General features: G+C 35.7%; 1 protein-coding gene across 1 annotated transcript in view; it reads left to right on the top strand.

The window, feature by feature from the left end:
- Positions 1 to 2,004: 2,004 nt before the first annotated feature.
- LOC132123421 (ephrin type-A receptor 4-like) overlaps positions 2,005 to 16,527 on the top strand; it is a 40,180-nt gene continuing 25,657 nt past the window's right edge. The window contains exons 1-3 of the mRNA XM_059534019.1: positions 2,005 to 2,180; positions 2,839 to 2,906; positions 7,236 to 7,899. Of these exons, the coding sequence (XP_059390002.1) occupies positions 2,084 to 2,180; positions 2,839 to 2,906; positions 7,236 to 7,899 (829 nt within the window). The 5' untranslated portion in view covers positions 2,005 to 2,083. The remainder of the gene's footprint in view (positions 2,181 to 2,838; positions 2,907 to 7,235; positions 7,900 to 16,527) is intronic.

The following is a 16,527-nucleotide window of genomic DNA, read 5'->3' on the forward strand; positions in this document are numbered from 1 at the left end:
ACACACACACACACACAATTACACAAAATGGTGTAGAAACTATTTTCACTCAGAAATTGCTTGTAAATTTAAACAATTACAAACAAACAGTGACAAAAAGTGACACAATGAATTAAATATGAAACTCTGAAGTAGAAAATCTTACATAATATTTTCTTGCCAAACATACATAATTTTGATTTATCTATTTTTATTTTTTTACAATGTTGAGAAGAACAAATGTCTTGCAGACCACTTCTGCCACTCTAATAAAATATATTCACCTGAACTGTCAGTCTGGTGCTGTTAAATGTATTTTTCTTCCAAGGCAAGCCTCTTAAACAATCAAACCTGAACAGAGTATGTGGTGAAGGTACAGCTGCTCCTCATCCACACGCACAGGCTCCCTGGGGCCGGGGCCTAGTCAGCTCTCTCTCCACAGACCCGCTGCAGACTGACCCTCTCAATGGAGGTCAGGACTACACTCATGGAAACCATTGGATTCAGTCAGCTGGAGATGAAACATCTCCCACAGCATATTACCCTGAGGAACAGCGCAGAGAGAGACTGTATGAGGGGAGCCAGGTGTCAGGTGGAATTCAGTCAATGAGAACATTTCACTTCATAGTGAGAATGCATAAAAAATGAGGTGCATAATAAAACGCAGCGGGTCACTTCTGTAAACCCCCAGGATACTGTACTGAGTCCAAACAGATGCCCTCAGAATGTGACCTTTGACCTCACAAACAGCTAAATATCGACACTCTGGGTCTCTTTTATTTGTGTCTTGATGTGGCACATGACTCGCTCGAGTTTGGAGGAAAAAGAAATGAAGCAACATCGCGTCACGGTGGATTCAGAAAGACATGATTTTGTTAATTTTGCCCGGTGTGTCAGGAAATGAACACTAGATGGCGAAACACGATCAGTCCATAATTCATTAGGCCATAATTCAATGATCTGCCACTTCCACCACCACTATAATAATAATAATAATAATAATAATAATAATAATAATAATAATAATAATAATAATAATAATAATAATAATAATACGTTAATTACCATCATTTTATTATTCGTTATATTGTGTTTTATTGTTTATTTCGTTCATGTTCTTTATTATTTTATTTTTCAGGACTATATAAAATTGTATGAATGTTCAAAAATATTATAAATTATAAAAATAATTAGTAAAGCGTTAGATAAATGTTTTAACTATTTTAACAATAATTAAAATAATTAAAATAATTTTATAATCCCAATTACATAACAAAATACTATTATTAGCTCATTGGGATTATTAGATTAATATTAGTGTAATAATAATAATAATAATAATATATATATATATATATATATATATATATATATATATATATATATATATATATATATATATATATATATATATATATATAATATGCTATTTATTATAATACTACTACTATTCATTATCATAAAAATAATAATAATAATAATAAAATGATCGTAAATATTTTTCTTCGTAATATTATTAGATAGATTTTTTAAAATATATATTTTAATAATACGTTAAATATTTGTACAATAATTAAAACGTTTCAAATGAAGATTAAAATGTATAATAATTATAATTAAATATGAAAAGTGTGTATATATCACTAATCTACCGTATATATTATAGATCAGTGGTATATATATATATATATATATATATATATATATATATATATGGGTGTGTGTGTAATTATATGTGTAATTATATACATAAATATTACATATATTACATATTATATAATTATAATTATTAGTTATATTTCCATATAAAAATTTAAAATTTTATCATTTTAATTATATTTATATATAATTAAATATGTTTTAAATACTCCTTTTTCAATAGCTTCTGACATAAAAAAAATACTATGTCTTCTACTAATGATAATTTTAATCAATATTTAGATAACTTCTCGTCTCTCTTTCTTAATTGACAGGTACGTCACCAGAGAATGCCACGCCCCCTACAGCAGAGTTCTCGGAGCGCGCGTCTCGTGCGCCTCCAGTTCAGTCGCCCGGAGCAGCACGAGGAATAAACAGGAATAACGGAGAGACAGTAACGGGACGAATGGCGCTCATGGCCGGGATTATTTACTCGCTCACCTCGCTCTTCCTGGGGATTTGTGCAGGTCTGTCCGCTCCGAGGAATCCTTCGGCGAATGAAGGTGAGAGGGCTTTGAGTAAAGACGAAAAGTTTCGGGCGCAGAGAGAAACTCGCGCAAATACAAACAGTGGCAATCTGCGGCCAGTTCCAGAAAAACACCTCCTTTTCATTTTATCTAGATTATCAAAGAATTTATATATATTTATATATAACTTTAAAATTATTTAGGCGTTTTTATCACAAGAATAGAATAGCGATAATTTGTTTTCTGGAAATATAAACAATAGCCTACATATAATGTCAAAGATCATAAAGGCTGTATAAGGCCTTAATTAACTTGAAGATGATTTGTTGGCCTTATAATTGTCCAGAAAGGCTTTTTTTTTTTTTTTTTGTGAAGGCTAGAGTTTTTTTTAATGCATTACTGTATAAGACACAAAAGTGTGTGCTTATTTTTTTAAGAAAAAAACACTTTTCTTTTCTTGTTGGTTAATTTGATAAATATTATTTGTATTTGTAATAAATAGCCGTAATTCCCTACTCAGTTCAGCACTTGATCGTACCCCTGTGCACTTCTCTTGTCACCTTTCAGCCACCTTTGCAGCTGTTGTCATTATTTATCAGTTTAACGTCATCCTCGCATCAGTTTTATCACTGTGGGTAAGATGCACAGGCTTTAGTGATCTCCTTCTCAAGTCCTCTGTGTTTTTCTCCTTCAGTCACGCTGCTGAATTCCAGATCGGTGCAGGGAGATCTGGCATGGGTCGCCAGCCCGACGGAAGGAGGGGTGAGTCAAAACCATCTCTCCATCCCTCTTTCTCCAGCTTGACCTCATTTGTATTCATACGTAGAGTTCGAACACAGATTTAGATTGATACCGCATCTAAATGCATCTAAAACCTAGAACCTTTAAGGACGTTTAAATTATTAAAAATGAACTGACATTCATATAATATTAAATTCATGGTTAATTGCATTGTATTACTAATAAATGACAGGGTTTAAAGGTGTTTAACACCATTGCATTTATTATAGCACATATATAAAGTTAATTAATTATACATTATAGCAGTTCCGTTCTGTTCTAATTTGATGATAAATTCAGCCATGCAAAGAGTGCAGGTGACTTTATTTTTATTAGACCCATCTGGAGTTTATTTATAAATAATTTAGGTATTAATAATGTCTTTTTAGGCCGTTAAGTATTACATTTTGGTGGTACATTTTTAAAAATCAAGGTTCTTGCAAAAGTTCTTCTGATTATTAAAATGTTCTTCACACTAAAAAATGGTTCTTTAAAGAAGCATTTACTGAAAAAAAGTTGGAATTGTGAAATGTGAACTTGGATTTGTGAGGAAAAATTCAGAAATGTCTCACGATTCTGAGTCTTTTCTCAGAATTGAGAGAAAAAGTCAGAATTGTGAGATAAAAACTGTTTTATTTTTTCATCCCATGACTGGAACCCCAAATAGCTCTATAGCATTGCCATTAAAATAAATAAATAAATAAAAATTTCAGTGTACACACAATTTTGGTTCAGGTCTTCAGAGAGCCTCAAGGTTTTTTACATCTCATATGTAAAAGCATTTTACATTTTAGTTGCTGTCAGTATTTTGATATTGTCCGTTTCAACGTCTAAAAATCTTCTTGTCACGTATGAATACCTGCAAATACAAGTGAGATCAGCCTACCCTGTCCACTTCTCTGGGATGTAAATTCGGAAAGCTAGGTTACAGCGACGGGTGTCAAATTTCCTAAATAGTAGAGGAAGACAAAAATGCCCTTTGTTAGGAAACTCTATCCCTTTTCTCTCAAAAGAGGTAGGGGGGAGAGACTTGGCAACCCGGAGGCAGAGAAAAGGTCTGTTTGAATGTCTGTGTGTGTGTGTATGTGTGTGTGTGAGATTTATACCGAGGGGGTTAGCGGGTTCTGTCCGATAATGTATGCTTCTGCACTGTTTGGAGCCCCTCATCAGCAATTAGCCGTTTAACATCTTCAGATCAGGTGCATCTAAATGAGCACATCAGCGATTCAATAAAACACACAGAATTCCCTTTCATTCCGGAGCAGCTCGGCTTCCTTTCGCATCGATCCAAGTCTCATTGAGCTCCTGAGTTCCTCTCCCTCTGTGATCTTCTCCGTGATGGACAGGCCTTTGGCACGGACGGTGGGCGGGTATTCAGACTTTAATACGGCCAATTAGGTCCTTTCTCCTCTCGTCCCACTATCAGCAGCTCCAGGTTCTTATCTCTGCGCTGCTCCTCTGGGCCTCCGTAGTTACACAGATGAAGAGACGGGCCGAACAGAGACAATAACGCTCCCTGACGTACAACAGATTGCTGTCAGTCTTATTATCTCACAAATGCTCAATTAGTTTTAGCGCACTTTGAATAATTTCAACAGATTTTTTTTTTTGTGTGTTCTAAAATAGCAAATTAATAATTTTGTAAATTTGTAGATCAGTCTGTGCCGGTTCACTGATATGTGTTCATCTGTAATCAGTTTGGATAAAAGCATTTGCTAAATGAATAAATTTGCCTGTAGTTCAAGGTCAAAGGCAAATTATTAGTCCACATTAAACACACTATTGGTCAAAAGTTTGGAATAATTATGATTTTTAGGATCATTAGTGACACTGAAGACTGGAGTAATGATGCTGAGAATTCAGCTTTGCATCACAGTAATAAATTACAGTTTAAAATATATTCAAATAGAAGTCTGTTATCTTAAATTGTAATAATATTTCACAATATTACTATTTTTATTGTATTTCTTTTGCTCAAATAAAAGCAGCTTTAGTGAGCATAATGTATTTATTTAAAAAACAGTTAAAAATTGGAATTATTCCAAACTTTTGACTTGTAGTGTAAGTTAACATGCGATATTTCCCATTCAGACTCTTAGGTATCAACAGTTAAATTTGCATGTGTTTATATGGTGTTCATTTGCTTTAATACAAATCATAAGTGCTGATTAGATGAGGAAACTCAGTGAGTCCAATCAGTCGCTGCACTGCTGGTTTAGCAGAGGCTGAGAAGTGTTGTAGGCTGTGAAACATTAATGACTGTCAAGAGTTGTTATTGTATCTGAGGCTATAGAAGACGAGTAATGGTGATTTTCTGAGGTTAGTTCAGGCAAACTTATACTCAAGCCTGTAAGAGGGAAACAGATGTTATGCATTTACTCTATAGATTCCCAAGGTTCAGTTCTGTTTTCACTTTGGATGACCTTGTGTTTGTTTAGTTAAATGATCAGTTATTTTTTGTTTTCTTTCGTTTTTTTTTTCCTGATGAGCCTCATACTTTATGCTGTCAACCACCTGTCATAATTTTTATAGAGATGCTTCGATTCTGTTTTCATGTCATCTGAATTGGCCAGTCCTGAATGTTTTCAGGAATTCTGTCATAATTTGTTAACTATATTGTTTAATGTATTGATAATAAGCTCAAAAGTATTAATTTTAAAACAAACACTTTCAGTAGACATCATAAAAACTTGTACGCATGCACAAAATATGATCTGTTTAACAGGATGAGGACATCGCCTGTAACACTTAAAATCAAACTTATATATAAAATACTCTGTGATTTATTGTCATTTGTAACGTGGCTGACGAGTCGTGAGATGTGTGAGCTTTTATTACACAGAGACGTGGTCATAACAGGCATGGCAAACAGGTATATAGAGGGAAAGATGAAGAATATTCTTAGGGCAAGCGTGGGTCTTCGATGAGCGAACAATATCCAGAGGGCTAAGCAAGAGGGGTAACCCAGAATCCAGAGCAAAAAGTCAAAACATGGAAAGGCAAGAAAAAGACTAAACTATGAAAACTAGAAACAGAGCCAAGACTATGAAAACAAGGAACTGAAACAAGACTATGAAAACTAGAAACGAACACAGAAAGATTTAAAGACTAAACTATGAAAATAAGAAACTAACACGGAAAGGCTTACGTATCGCAGCTATCGCTAGGGGAGAGATATGTGCAGAACAATACTCGGAAGTGTGTGAAAGGAAGTCCAATGCTTATGAAGCATGTCTGATTGATTGTGCTGTGTGTGTGTAATTGGTCTCAGGTGCATATGATTATTATCAGGTGACTGTGATTGGTGCAATGGAGCATGGGAAATGTAGTCCAGGGTGTACTGTGTTGTAGATGATGACCTCTTGTGGTGAACTAATGGAAGTTCAGTGACCAGATCATGACATCATTATTATTTGCCACACTTTATTTATTCACTCCTTATTTTAAAAAGGAACTCTTGACTTTGTGTGAGTAAAAGAACCAGCTCATCATTCGAGTCAGTTGTTCGTGAATGGAATCGCTTGCGCTGTTTCTGTTTCAATAAAAAGAATCAGTATTTTTAATTTCATTTATTTATTTGTGAATCGGACTGCACTGGGGTGTGTTTCCCATAAAACAACATTACTCACTGATTAACCACCATAGTATGATGCATTGTTGTGGAAACTAACTAGCCAGTAGTGAATGTTTCCCAAACATGTTCACATCTCCGTCGTATAAACCACATTTGTTTAACAATATAGGGCTGTTGTTAATGCTGTCATACGCATGTGGTGAAGAAATAACTTCTGCTAATTAATTGATTCGAGTTCTAAGATACTGATGTATTGAACTGACTTTCCACTATCTGCGACATTAGGATACGATTGTCGCGTTTCTCCCCCTAGTGGCAGTCGCACTGAACTTTCAAACTGGTTGTGAAGCAACTGTTACCCTGAACTTATTCATCATGGGAAAATTAACGATTTTAATTAATATAATGAGTGTATGAAATTATCCACACAAAACCAAATGACCAATTATGGGGCTCCCGCACTGCTCTCCAATGGAAACGAATGACTTCTGGTCTATCGCTTGTCGTTTGTTGGAGATAGTGAAGATGGCTTTATTTACTGTTTTGTTTTTCCAGTCATTTTGCTTTATTTGATGTTTAATTCATCACAAGTTCCCTCTTAGAAACTATGCTTCTTATCACAGGTTGAGATCTGTAGTATTTTTTGCATTGTTTGTATTCTAAAAGATTTCAATTTGACATTGAGAAGGTCTTGATTTTCCTAATTTCTAACATTGTTTTTTTGCTGTCCTTTGCAGTGGGAAGAGGTGAGCATCATGGACGAGAAGAACATCCCCATCAGAACATACCAGGTGTGTAACGTGATGGAGCCCAATCAGAACAACTGGCTCAGGACTCACTGGATCCAGCGCGGGGCAGCGCAGCGTATCTACATCGAGATTAAATTCACCCTGCGTGACTGTAACAGCCTGCCCGGCGTCATCGGCACCTGCAAAGAGACGTTCAACCTCTACTACCTCGAGTCTGACTCCGATAACGAGCGATACGCTCACGAGAGCCGCTTTGAGAAGATCGACACGGTGGCGGCGGACGAGAGCTTCACGCAGGTGGATGTTGGTGATCGGATCATGAAGCTGAACACTGAGATTCGGGACGTCGGTGTTCTGAGCCACACAGGGTTTTATCTGGCCTTCCAGGATGTAGGAGCCTGCATCGCTCTGGTTTCCGTTCATGTGTTTTACAAGAAGTGTCCGTTAGCTGTGAGGAACCTAGCACAGTTTCCTGACACGGTAACCGGAGCCGACACGTCGTCACTGGTGGAGGTGCGCGGCTCCTGTGTGAATCACTCGGAGGAGCAGGAGGTTCCCAAAATGTACTGCGGTGCAGATGGAGAGTGGCTGGTGCCCATTGGGAATTGCCTGTGCAACCCTGGATATGAGGAACGGAATGAGCAATGTCAGGGTAAGACACTTCTGATGTTACACTCAAACTAGCCTCAATGATCATGGGGACATTTTAGAATCGGCTCCATTTCATTTGTTGGAATTTTGATTTTAATTGGTCATGCCCCCAGGAAGTTGTCACTCTCTGTGTTATTAACCTTAAAGTCAGAGACCAAAGCATAGATATTCACAATATGTACATTGTTTTTTAGCAGAAAACAGTTCAGAAAACACCTTTTTGTACCATTCATTGAATATATCGAATATACAGAAAGTCTGAGTCCTCCTGAAACATAAAGCAGTTTTCTGAACTTACAAAAATATTATTAATTTTATGTATGTTTAGAATTTCAGGGGCTTTTCCTGTCACTAGACATATATATATATATATATATATATATATATATATATATATATATACATATATTACAAAGTGCCAAATACCTACTTTGTAAACAGATGAATTTGTTTCAGAACTGTTAAGATCTGTGCCAGGTACTGTAGCTAGCGCCAGTTAATATGTCTATTTTTTCCCACCAAAACTGTTGTAGTCATAAATACAACGTGAAAAATGACTTAAATATGGAAGCTTGTTTCCACCACGAAATAAAAAAATTAATTGATAATTTGACTTGATAAAATGACTTCTTATCTCACAATTCAGACTTTTTTTCTTGCAGTTGTGAGTTTGTATCCTGCAATTCTGATTTTATTTTCCACAATTGTGAGAAACAAATTCCAATTGTTCCAAAAATCCAAAAGTTATAAAGTCCATTTCTGAGGAAAAAAAAGTCAGCTCACAACTATGATGTTTTCTTAAAATTGAAACTTTCTATCTCATAATTCCGTCTTTTTAAATCATAACTGTGAGAAAAAAGTCTGAGTTATGAGAAAGTCACATTTATCTTTTTTTTTTTTTTCAGTGGCGGAAACAGGCTTCCATACATAGGAATTTCTTTGCATTTTTAAATGAATTTTAATATACGTTTGTATGACCTCAAGTTGAAATTCGGGAACTGAACTAAAATTTAAAAGGATTCTCAATTGACTTCTGAACGGTGAACAACACTTCCGTCCGTCCATGCATGTCTTTTTTCTTTTCCTCTCAAGCACGAGTCTGTCATCAAGTGGTAATAAGAGTGCTTCTGATTGGTTTATCAGCATTTGTGATTAATAACTAGGACCGAGGTCTCTCCTCCCATGAGAACAAGAGATGCTGATTACAAGCACAGAGTAAAAGAAAGAGGAGGAGAGGCAGTAAATCCACGAGTGGCGTCCTCACCCGAGCGTTCTCATGGAAATAACTTCATTATAATCATACTAGTTGGGCTCTGGACTTTGTAATTAACAGATTTTTGGCAACTTCATGCCACATAATAGGATGTGACTAACTGTGGATGTGTGTGTGTGTGTGTGTGTGTGTGTGTGAGAGAGAGATAGAGAGAGAGAGAGAGAGAGAGAGAGAGAGAGAGAGATGGAATGAGTCGAGGCATGTTATCAAGAGTCTAAAAATGGCAGAGGGCTGTGAGTGTGATGAATGGATCTGTATGAGGAGAAAAAAATGTAATTATCTTTAAAACTGACGTTTCAGTCTGCCATAGATCAAGCCAAATAAGAGCCTGTGACAATAATAAATACACATCACACAGACGTGTTGAAAGAAAAGAGAAAGTAGGATTTCTCTTGTGCTTAATGGCATCTAGACATGTGCTGCTATTTGTAGAAGTGCTGCAAAGATGCACTGCAAACACTGTGTGGTTTCCATAGCAATGATGAGGGAAAGCCTGCACCACTCTTGACCTTTGCCTCGAGAGGTCACGGGTCAAAGGTTATGTTCTCGCTCAGGACTCAAGTGCAGTCATCTGGAGCTGTTGGTAATTCTGACCTCGCACCGATAGTTTTGATTAGAATACATCACATCCAGTTGGGCGTTCGTATATGGTCTAGTCGCAGAAGTTCAAATATTTGAATGTGTCTGGGGCTCAAATCGGATCCGAAATTTCCACATATGCATGTGATCGGAACTCCACGCAGCTCCTGCATTACTTTCCATTGGAAATGAATGACTTCGGGTCTGTCGCTTGTCGCTCGTCGGAGACGGTGGAAAGGCGGCTTTTGGACTCGAGTCCGAGTCCAAGTACGAGTCATCAGTCCGCGAGTCCAAGTCGAGTCACGAGTCCAGAGAATGGATATATAAATTCGGACTTGAGCATTCATCACGTTGTTTTTGACTAAAAATGTATATAAAAAATGTTTCGTGCCCAAGACCGGCCGGGATCTATTCTTTTCCCTCACAGACACTGCTATCGCTCGCTCTCTTTGCTTGACAACACACTCACTGATGTCACTCACTTTACTTTCACATTACTTTTTTCCCAAAGCGCTCGGGCACTTGCGGGAAAGGATGAACCTGATTGGTTAGTTCTTGTCACATGACCCGCGGTGCGCTTGCGGCATTTTGAAAAGTTGAGATGTTTTTAACTCGATGCGGTGCGGACGCGCCTGGATGCTTCCATTATGAGCGCGGATACCGCGCGTCTACATTGGAAATAACGAACTTGAGTGCACAAAAGACACGATATTTGAATGGCCCTTATCGTTACACGCTGCTTTCTGACCAGTCGCATGCCGTCACACACACACATTCACTTGAACACATACAAACACACTCACGCTAAATCACTCGGGTCACTCACACACAAACGCTCTCTCTCTCTCTCTTTCACACACACTCACACTCTCTCTCTTTCTCTCTCTCTCTCTCTCTCTCTCTCATACACACACACACACACACACACACTCTCTCTCTCTCTCTCTCTCGGCATATCGTATTGATTTTTATGTTTTAAGTATCTTTAAAATACAGTGTCCTGTAAAATGCACGTTTCTTTCTTTCGCCGAGTTTATTTCTGTAATACAGTGTTAAAGGATTAGTTCACACAAAAATGAAAATTTCCTAATCATTTACTCCTCCCAATGCCATTCAGGATATCCATGGCGTTTTTTCTTAAATTATGTTTTTTAAGGAAAACATTTCAGGATGTTTTCTTCATATAATGGACTTCAATGCCTACCAACTCAGTTGGTTGATATTGTTTCCTCAAAAAACGTAACATTTTTGCCAATACGGGACTCGAGACTCGTCTCGGACTCGAACTCTGGTAATGGTGACTCGACTTGGACTCGACTCGGACTCTTCTTTGGGGACTCTGACTTCGAACTTCGACTTCGGTGACTCTAACACTGAGACTCGAGACTCGACTCGGAATCGACAGTTGGTGACTCGACTTCAACACTGACTCACAGTATATATGTAATGTTATATTATTTAAGACATTTTTATATATATAATATTTTCTACATTTATTTATTTATAAATAATTTATTTTTATAATATGTTTTTTTATATTATGAAAGAACTAATACTTATTTATAAAATATTATAAAATATTTATGATATATTATATATTTATGATATAATATTTATAATTATATAATTATATATGTATAATGTTTGTAGTTTTCATTTTAGAAATAAATGTAATATTTTCTTAAATATTATAAAATTATATATATATTAATTGTTGTAGTATCTTTTATATATAATATGAGTATTAAAAGAAATAATATATAATAAATATTTAACTGTATTATGTTATTGCATGTTATATTATAAGTGTGTATTATACTGTATGTACAATATAAATATTACAATAAATAATATCTTATATATGTATATATATATATATATATATGTATACCTTTGCCCACCATATAACCATGTCTAACAAGAGAGCCAATGTGTGTTTTTTTTTTTTTTTTTTTTTTTTGTGTAGCTGTACATGACTGCATGACTTAATGGTAAAATTGGTTGCTAAATACATTATATAAATAGAAAATCAATGCAAGTTTCTCATTTGAAAAGTTATCTTTGTATATACAGTGTGGAAAGAAAGTAATGCATTACTTATTTCTTCTGAGGAGTAGCAATGCATGTGAAAGTATCAATGCTATTGTTGAACTGACGCTGTGCTGAAAGGATTCGAGTGCAGTCGAGTCTCGGGGTTCTGTGAGAGTTTTGGGGGTTCACTGAGGGGAGCTGAAGGAGAGGTCCGGGGAAGGTCAGAGGTCACTGACTCTTTCATCCATCTCTGAAGCTCGGCTGACAGCTGGAGAGGAGAAATTTATTAAAACATCAAAACTCTTGACAGCTGGGCTTCCACAGGACACCATGGAGATCCTGGCTCCTGCTCTCTGTTTGTTCTGGGTGGTTTAGAGTCGCCTTTTGCATGAGCACCCACAGAACAGTTAGGTCTTTACAATCTCATTTGGAGTTTCTTGACAGAAATTATATTAAATGGAGATCGAATTGAGATTTCTGTTTATTTCTTCTGATTAATCTCACATGTGTCTCCTTTATAGTTTCAAAAGAGATAGTAGACTACAGATTAGATTCTTAAATGCTCCTAAATTGCAAGGATAAATAATAATACAATTAAATAAAAATATATGATATATAACACAGAATTTTTTTGTTTCTTTTGGCTCACTTGGCTCATAAATTTGATCTCTTTAAAATCTCAGTTGTTTGTCCTGTCAACAAGACTATCGAGAACAAATTGACATTTTTTGTGTTGAGACATCTCCTGCTTCCCAGATTTTTCTCCTGACCAAAAATACCAATAAAGTTGGTGAAAGAATTCAGTTTGAACTCACACATTTCCAATCAAATTCTCCCAAGGCAGATCAATTCACTTTTAATTTGATTTAATAATAATAAAAACAAAAAAAGAAACATTGAAGATGATAACAATGGTGATTAAAATTTTGGAGAAAAACAAAAAGGTAAAATGCAAAAATATGCATACAATAATACATATATAATAATTAATACAGACGTGTATAGTATATAAAAATAAACATTAACATGTTTATTTACAAAAGTAGTAGTAGTAAGACATACATATAGCTATTGTTTTTTTGGTTGCTTCTGTTTTCTAGGACAAAACTGTTTTATTCACTTGAATTATATTTAATTACATTTTTCCAAAAGGAGAAGCATCTGAGATGATTACAACGATAACTCCATTAAAAATGTTGCTTAAAATGCATATATTAAATATATTGCTATCCTCTGGAACTCTAGCTGTCAAGGATATGTATTTATTTTATTTTATTTTATCAATTTTTATTTATTTAATTTAATTTTAGATTAGTTTAGTTAAAAAAAAACTTTTCAGGTATGAAAGAGCAATCACTGAATCATAATATGTCCTCTGGGTAATGAAGGAAAGGACAGGAGAGGAAGAAAACAATCCCTCTCACCTTTTCTTCATCACTTTTTATTTGAGCTGAGGGAAAGTCGGTGTTGAATTGTGTTTGGTGTTCCAGCTTTTCGTTTTCTCCTACACGCCTGAATGGTTTACACACACAGCAGGATAAAAAGGACAGGTCAGAGTTTTTACCTCAGCCTGGAGAGCTCGGGACGACCAGCTCGGTTCCTCAGCAGAGGAAACAGAGGTAGAAAGAGTCCTGTGTGTGCGAGTCGAACATCATTACGGAGGTGTTGAGAGCTGTTTCTGGTCTGGATGGTGTTCTGTTCCCTCGCTTCTTTATCTCTGACTGTCTCTCTCATCGCCGGCTCTCCCTCCTCTAAAAGGAGCGTGACAGAAGTGCGAGGGACGGCACCGCCGTAACATTGATATAATGTTGCAGCTCGCTGACAGTCCCTTATATTAACCAGACTTAATGGACTCTCTGGAAGTCTTACAAGGGAACGACAGGAGATGTGTGGACTCGGCTGACCTGAATTTCCCTCTCTTGTTTCAGTCAAATTCAGCTCTGATTCAGCTCTCTTAAAGGGACAGTTCACACTAAAAATGCCTACTCACCCTGATGTTGCTTATAATAGGAAATATTTTGCAAGCTTCACATTTCTAAACAATTTAAAGAACAAAAAAGCAGCATAAAATTATCATGGTGACATGTTTTGTGTATTTCAAGTGTTTAGAAGACATGCAATGGATTTGTGAATTTCTAAAACCCCTTTTTTAAACCTGGCTGTGAATTGCAACATAAATTTTAGTTTGTTTTTCACCCAAAGTTAGAATATATTTTATATTGACAATCTCCTGAAAAAGGCATCAATACACCAATAATAGTGAGAAATTAAAGTTTTAAGTCAAACATTTCTCCTCAAATTCTTCAGAATTTTATATATATATATATATATATATATATATATATATATATATATATATATATATATATATATATATATATATATATAATAATCTAATAATCTAATGAGGTGTTGTGTATTTCAAGCTTTCAAAGTCATGCAATTAATTTGTGCATTTTTCCTTTAATATTTAAATCTGGTGGTAAATAACAAATCAACTTTTAGTTCATTTCTCACCCAAAGTGATTGCATGACTTCAGAAAATTTAGTATATCATGTTTGAATCATGTTGACTACTTTTATGGTACTTTTCGCACCTATTTGAAGCTAGAAACTTTTTAGTCCAAATTCATTGTCATTGGATATATTACAGAGGAAAGAAAGTCCGATCTAAACCATGCCGCTGCTTTAGTCATTTCCTATAGTGTGGTTTGGTGTTAGGACTAGTTGTAGTGCTTTGACCATTAGTGTGGGGTTTTGCTATCTTGCTGTATTGTTTTCTCTCGCACTCACTTTCCTTCTGCCTTTGAATTCGTCTTTTATTTTCCATCAATAGGGGGTTAAAAAAGACAGAGAGAGATAGACGTGCAGTAAGAGTAAGGGGGAACAACAAAAGACAGAAAGACAGCGAGAATAAAGGAGGTGATCGCAGAGAAAAACAGATTTGTCAGCACACAAGGAAGGTCAGCGGCCTCCTCTCAGACAGGAAAAGACCAGAGAATGAAAAGGAGCTGATGTCTAGAGAAAGAGAGAGGATTTTAGGTGGTCTTTGATTTCTTTTCCTCATCATTCACTTCACGTTCCCTTTAAACTTCCCTTTGATGTGATGACAGATGCTGTCTCCTTCTCTCCCTCTCTTTCTCTATCATTCTCCTGTAACAATGGATTGTGATTGCAAGGTTTTGAGTTGTAATCTTAAGCTCGTCAAACTGTAGGAGGTGTGTAGGTGGTTTTAGTCCTCTTTGTGATGGAATGATGGATGTAAAGACGTGTCAAAAATTTATGTGTTCTGAAACTCATTTTAATATCATTAAAAAACTGTGTTCCAAAACCCCTTCTTCTAAGGCTGCTTCAAAACTGGAACATTAACAGTGTGATACTCGTAATAAGAAAAAAGTACATAGTACTCACAATTATTATATGTAAAATGGTCATTTGTTATTATATTAGACTATTTTATTTACACTTTAATGTATTGAATGTAATAAGAGCATGAATATTGCATATACGGAACTTGTTCCAATGCATTCTGGGATCGTCTGCATGCATTTACATTTTTGTCATTTAGAAGATTGCATTAGGGCTGGGCAATAAAGAGAATAGAGTATGCAGTATTTAATATTTAATATTATATATTTATATATATATATATATATATATATATATATATATATATAAAATGCACAAACATTACTGAATTACTGAAACATTTTAAATATATTAATTTTATTTTTACCTCTAAGGACAAACACAAAATAAACATACACCAAAGTACTGATTGAGAGAACCGATTACATGGCTGTGACTCATTTCTAAAGGTCAAGAGAAAGTAGCAAAAGTAAAAGGTCATAATAAAAGAGTTTGTCATGTTAGTGCTGCCATTTTCACCATGTTGCAACGCCACAACATCATGTTCATGTGTTTGTAGAATAGGTGGGTGCCTTTGTTTTCCCAACAAACCGATAGAAACGTACCCAGTTCCCTGCTGTCACCCACTTCCCATAAGCACACACACACACACACACACACACACACACACACATTCACATTGGAAGGTGTTGCAGCTCCAGACAGTATGTCGTCCCTCATTTCCAACAAACGAAAAATACACACCCTAATTCTTCCCTAAAAGTCACATGTGCACAGTATCAAAACAGTGTACTAATCCCATGATGCATCATGTTGTAAACTTATGTTTGTGTGATGTGTGTGATTGTACGGTGTGTCAGTAAAAGTTTTACATGAAAAGTTGTTTTTATAGATTCACCTGAAATCTGTGTGTGTGTGTGTGTGTGTGTATGTGTGTGTGCTCTTGTTTTTGTGTCATATCAGGACACAACTCTGTATAATGACATGGGTATGACACAGGTATTACAAGGAGAGGGTGACTTATGAGGACATAACCCATGTACCCATTTTTCAGAACGCTTATAAATCATACAGAATGAGTTTTTTTGAGAAAGTAAAAATGCACAAAGTTTCCTGTGAGGGTTAGGTGTAGGGTTGGTGAAGGGCCATAGAATATACAGTTTGTACGTGATCGGGGCAGCATGAAGTTCAGGTCATTTCAGGAAGTCTTGCACAAATCCCTTCAAAACCTGCCAAATCTATTATATTAAAACAACACACAATAATACCAACAACACTGTGGTTTCATAATGTATATTAATAAATAATTCAGGTGCAGCTTTGACTAAGTAAATTGCTGAGGAGAGGTAAAGCCCAGGTTACTTTGGTAATAATTCA

The sequence above is a fragment of the Carassius carassius genome, chromosome 41, assembly GCF_963082965.1.
Source record: "Carassius carassius chromosome 41, fCarCar2.1, whole genome shotgun sequence".
Taxonomy (NCBI): Eukaryota; Metazoa; Chordata; class Actinopteri; order Cypriniformes; family Cyprinidae; genus Carassius; species Carassius carassius.